Below are 5,396 nucleotides of genomic sequence, written 5' to 3'. Positions count from 1 at the left end.
AGTTCCACTCTCCGCATCCCACTTGGAAAACCGTTTCCCTTGGAGAAAAGGTGCTGAGAAGATACCTGGCGGGGGCATTCAGGGTCCTGGAGGTGGGGGGTTGGGGTTGTGCCAGGGAAACAGTGAGAAACTGTCCCCACTGGAGAGACCATCGGGAACCAGAGGGCAGAGGTTCCAAACCGTCGGCACCAAAGGAGTGAATGTGAGGTGAGGAGAAAGGTTTGCAACCCCCGAGAGGGCAGGCCGGAGTCTAGGAGGGGCATCCCCGGGGGAGGGTGGGTGGGGGAGGGGGCGTGTGCAGGTTCGATCGAGGGACCCAAAAAAGGGGGAAATTGGGCTGCCACCTGAAAAGAGAGAGGGCGCGAGGTGATGAGGTGGGGGCGGGGGGGGGGGGAGAGGGGAATGGGACGAGGTGGGACGGTTCATTCAGGGCGCCAATGGAGGACTGGATGGGCCGAATGGCCTCCACCTGCGCGGTGAAGGGGCCGTCACACCGGCTCACGCCAGACTTGGCTAAGGAGCCACGAAGCTCAAAGTAACGACCAGGTTCAAGGGGCGTGTGGAGCGAGACGGTGAAACACGATGGCGGAACGCCCACCCTGCGGCGGCCGCCATTTTGGAGGTGGTTGGCGGGGGTGGGGTGGGTGTTTTAGAAGCGCGAGTGGGGGGGGGGGAGGGGGGAACGGCCAAGACAAAGCCCCAAATCAGACCCCGGAGAGGGCCGGAAGCCGCCGGGCCGGGGGAGGGGAGGGGGGGAGGGGGACCTCAGGAGCCAGGCTTCCGCGGCACGATGTAACCGGCGTAGGGGGCGTCCAACAGGCGGGCGGCGTCCTCCCGGTGCACCAGCCAGCACGGGGCCCGGTGGGCCGGCAGCGGCGAGTCCTTCAGAGTCCGGCTGGTCAGCGTCACGGACACCCGGCGACCTCCGCAACTCAGCTCGCCTTGTTCCGGCTCTCCGGCATTCCCAGGGACCGTCCGCCTCTGGAGACGGAGGTCAGCCCGCTGGAACTGACCTGAAAACAAAGCACCAGGTCCGTCAACACACCACAGACACCCCAGGAGCGAGTTACAGACTGGAATCTAATCGAGGGGTTTGGGGTGGTTTATATATAGAATAACAGATACCCGGGAGTGAGTTACAGACTGAAATCTAATCGAGGGGTTCGGGGGGTTTATATATAGAATAACAGATACCCAGGAGTGAGTTACAGACTGAAATCTAATCGAGGGGTTCGGGGGGTTTATATATAGAATAACAGATACCCGGGTGTGAGTTACAGACTGAAATCTAATCGAGGAGTTCGGTGGGTTTATATATTGAATAACAGATACCTGGGTGTGAGTTACAGACTGGAATCTAATCGAGGGGTTCGCGGGGGGTTTATATATAGAATAACAGATACCCAGGAGTGAGTTACAGACTGGAATATAATCGAGGGGCTCAGGGGGTTTTTACATAGAATAACAGGTACCCAGGAGTGAGTTACAGACTGGAATCTAATCGAGGGGTTCGGGTGGTTTATATATAGAATAACAGATACCTGGGAGTGAGTAACAGACTGGAATCTAATCGAGGGGTTCGGTGGGATTTATACATAGAATAACAGATACCCGGGAGTGAGTTACAGACTGGAATCTAATCGAGGGGTTTGGGGTGGTTTATATATAGAATAACAGATACCCGGGAGTGAGTTACAGACTGGAATCTAATCGAGGGGTTCGGTGGGGTTTATATATAGAATAACAGACACCCGGGAGTGAGTTACTGACTGGAATCTAATCGAGGGGTTCGTGTGGGTTTATATATAGAATAACAGATACCCGGGAGTGAATTACAGACTGGAATCTAATCGAGGGGTTCAGGGGGGGTTTATATATAGAATAACAGATACCCAGGAGTGTGTTACAGACTGGAATCTAATCGAGGGGTTCGGGTGGTTTATATATAGAATAACAGACACCCAGGAGTGAGTTACAGACCGGAATCTAATCGAGGTGTTTGGGGTGGGGGGGTTTATATATAGAATAACAGATACCCGGGAGTGAGTTACAGACTGGAATCTAATCGAGTGGTTCGGGGGGGTTTATATACAGAATAACAGATACCCGGGAGTGAGTTACAGACTGGAATCTAATCGAACGGTTCGGGGTGGTTTATATATAGAATAACAGATACCCGGGAGTGAGATACAGACTGGAATCTAATCGAGGGGTTCGGGGGGTTTATATGTAGAATAACAGATACCCCGTTGTGAGTTACAGACTGGAATCTAATCGAGGGGTTCGGGGGGGGGGGTGGTTTATATATAGAATAACAGATACCCCGGGTGTGAGTTACCGACTGGAATCTAATCGAGGGGTTCGGGGGTTTATATATAGAATAACAAATACCCGGGAGTGAGTTACAGACTGGAATCTAATCGAGGGGTTCGGGGGGGTTTATATATAGAATAACAGATACCCGGGAGTGAGTTACAGACTGGAATCTAATCGAGGGGTTCGGGGGGGGTTTATATATAGAATAACAGATACCCGGGAGTGAGTTACAGACTGGAATCTAATCGAGGGGTTTGGGGGTGGGTTTATATATAGAATAACAGATACCCCGGGTGTGAGTTACAGACTGGAATCTAATCGAGGGGTTCGGGGGGTTTATATATAGAATAACAGATACCCGGGAGTGAGTTACAGACTGGAATCTAATCGAGGGGTTCGGGGGGTTTATATATAGAATAACAGATACCCGTGAGTGAGTTACAGACTGGAATCTAATCGAGGGGTTCGGGGGGTTTATATATAGAATAACAGATACCCGTGAGTGAGTTACAGACTGGAATCTAATCGAGGGGTTCAGGGAGTTTATATATAGAATAACAGATAGCCGGGTGTGAGTTACAGACTGGAATCTAATGGAGGAAGTGAAAGGGTTTCTACTCACCGAGCAAGCCTCGAACTTGCTGGGACAGCCCGTCACCATGGACGATGTAGAAGCCGAGGTGGTTGAGCTGGAGGGAGGAGGGGTGGTCGTACCGGTGGAGAAGGATGAGGAACTGGGTCTTCTCGCCCACCCAGACGCTCAGGCAGGCCTTTCGGGACACCTCGAGCTTCAAGCCGGTCCGGCTGGTGACGGAGTGGGGCTCCCACGGAATGCTGAGGCGGCCCTCCCCTTCCAGGGCCGCGCCTTCCCGGCTGACGTTGACCTCCTGAACCCTGACCCCCGACCCCGCCGCCGCCGGCCTCACCACCCGCACGGTGATCCTGTCGATGAAGTTCCGGGGCAGGTCCTTGTGCTGCGGGTCGGCCGGTGCTCCCACCAAGTGGGCGTCGACGGTGACCCCTGGGGTGCAGGACAGACAGGTTAAGGCCCGTGTTAGAAACGTTGACCGTCTCAGCGCCGGCCGGGAGGCCCTTCTGCCCATCCTGCCTGTGCTGGCCCCTTTGAAAGCGCTATCCAGTTAGTCCCAACCCTTTTTCCTAACTCTCCCCTTCCTGTAGCCCTGCCAACTTTTACCCCTTCGAGTACTTAACGAATTCGCCCCATTTTGGGCGAGTGAATCCAGATCACATGATCTGGCCGCGTCAAAAATAATCAAGTTCTCCTCATCTCCCCGTGTCTGGCTCCCTTGTCTTGAGGCTCTGTCACTGGTGACCAGCCACGCTGGGGTTGGTGGCCTAGTAGGTAATGTCCCTGGACTGCTCATCCACACTGTGGGGGACCTGGGTTCGAATCCCATGCCAGCCCTAACACCTAGGAGCAGAAACTAGGCCATTCGGCCCATCGAGTCTGCTCTGCCATTCAATCATGGCTGATAAGTTTCTCAACCCCATTCTCCCGCCTTCTCCCCGTAACCTTTGATCCCCTTACCAATCAAGATCCTATCTATCTCGCTCTTAAATACACTCAATGACCTGGCCTCCACAACCTTCTGTGGCAATGAATTCCATCGATTCACCCACTCTCTGGCTAAAGAAGTTTCTCCTCATCTCTGTTCTAAAAGGTCTTCCCTTTACTCTGAGGCTGTGCCCTCGGGTCCTAGTCTCTCCTCCTAATGGAAACATCTTCCCCACGTCCACTCTATCCAGGCCTTTCAGTATTCTGTAAGTTTCAATCAGATCCCCCCTCATCCTTCTAAACTCCATTGAATATAGACCCAGAGTCCTCAAACGTTCCTCATATGTTAAGCCTTTCATTCCTGGGATCGTTCTCGTGAACCTCCTCTGGACCCTCTCCAGGGCCATCACATCCTTCCTGAGATACGGGGCCCAAAATTACTCACAATATTCTAAATGTTGTCTGACCAGAGCCTTATAAAGCCTCAGCAGCACATCCCTGCTTTTATATTCTAGTCCTCTCGAAATAAATGCCGAGATTGACTCTGGTGGAATTTAAATTCAATTAACAAAATCTGGAATTGTAAAGCTAAGTCTCAGTGATGGTGACCATGACAACCATCATCAATTGTCGTAAAAACCCCATCTGGTTCACTAATGCCTCTTTAGGGATGGAAACCTGCTGTCCTTAGCTGGTCTGCCCTACATGGGACTCCAGACTGCACAGCAATGTGGTCAACTCTCAACTACCCCTCTGAAATGGCCCTTGTGAGTCACTTGGTTTGAGGGCAATTAGGGTCACCATTATGGGGACTAGCTTTCAAATCCAGATTTATTAATTGAATTCAACATCCTGGGGGTTACCATTGACCAGAAACTGAACTGGACCCAGCCATATAAATACTGTGGCTACAAGAGCAGGTCAGAGGCTGGGAATCCTGCGGAGAGTTACTCACCTCCTGACTCCCCAAAGCCTGTCCACCATCTACAAGGCACAAGTCAGGAGTGGGATGGGACACTCCCCACTTGCCTGGATGAGTGCAGCTCCCACAACACTCGAGAAGCTCGACACCATCCAGGACAAAGCAGCCCCGCTTGATGGGCACCCCATCCACAAACATTCACTCCCTCCACCACCGACGCACAGGGGCAGCAGTGTGTGTACCATCTACAAGATGCACTGCAGCAACTCGCCAAGGCTCCTTCGACAGCGCCGCCCAAACCCACCACCTCTACCACCTAGAAGGACAAGGGCAGCAGACACATGGGGAACACCACCACCTGCAAGTTCCCCTCCGAGCCCCTCACCATCCCGATCTGGAAATATATCGGCCGTTCCTTCACTGTCGCTGGGTCCAAATCCTGGAATGGCCTCCTCCAGTTCCTGTGTAACAGGCTCGAAAGGGGGCTGAATGGCCTCCTCCTGTTCCTGTGTAACAGGCTCGAGAGGGGGCTGAATGGCCTCCTCCAGTTCCTGTGTAACAGGCTCGAGAGGGGCTGAAGGGCCTCCTCCTGTTCCTGTGTAACAGGCTCGAGAGGGGCTGAATGGGCCTCCTCCTGTTCCC

General features: G+C 53.1%; 1 protein-coding gene across 1 annotated transcript in view; it reads right to left on the bottom strand.

Moving 5' to 3' along the window:
- Positions 1 to 358: 358 nt before the first annotated feature.
- itih6 (inter-alpha-trypsin inhibitor heavy chain family member 6) overlaps positions 359 to 5,396 on the bottom strand; it is an 81,872-nt gene continuing 76,834 nt past the window's right edge. The window contains exons 18-19 of the mRNA XM_041179653.1: positions 2,939 to 3,337; positions 359 to 1,013 (exon numbers count right to left, since the gene is read on the bottom strand). Of these exons, the coding sequence (XP_041035587.1) occupies positions 766 to 1,013; positions 2,939 to 3,337 (647 nt within the window). The 3' untranslated portion in view covers positions 359 to 765. The remainder of the gene's footprint in view (positions 1,014 to 2,938; positions 3,338 to 5,396) is intronic.

This window comes from Carcharodon carcharias, chromosome 35, assembly GCF_017639515.1.
Source record: "Carcharodon carcharias isolate sCarCar2 chromosome 35, sCarCar2.pri, whole genome shotgun sequence".
In the NCBI taxonomy this organism is placed as follows: Eukaryota; Metazoa; Chordata; class Chondrichthyes; order Lamniformes; family Lamnidae; genus Carcharodon; species Carcharodon carcharias.
This window is presented reverse-complemented; position numbering and strand designations above follow the sequence as displayed.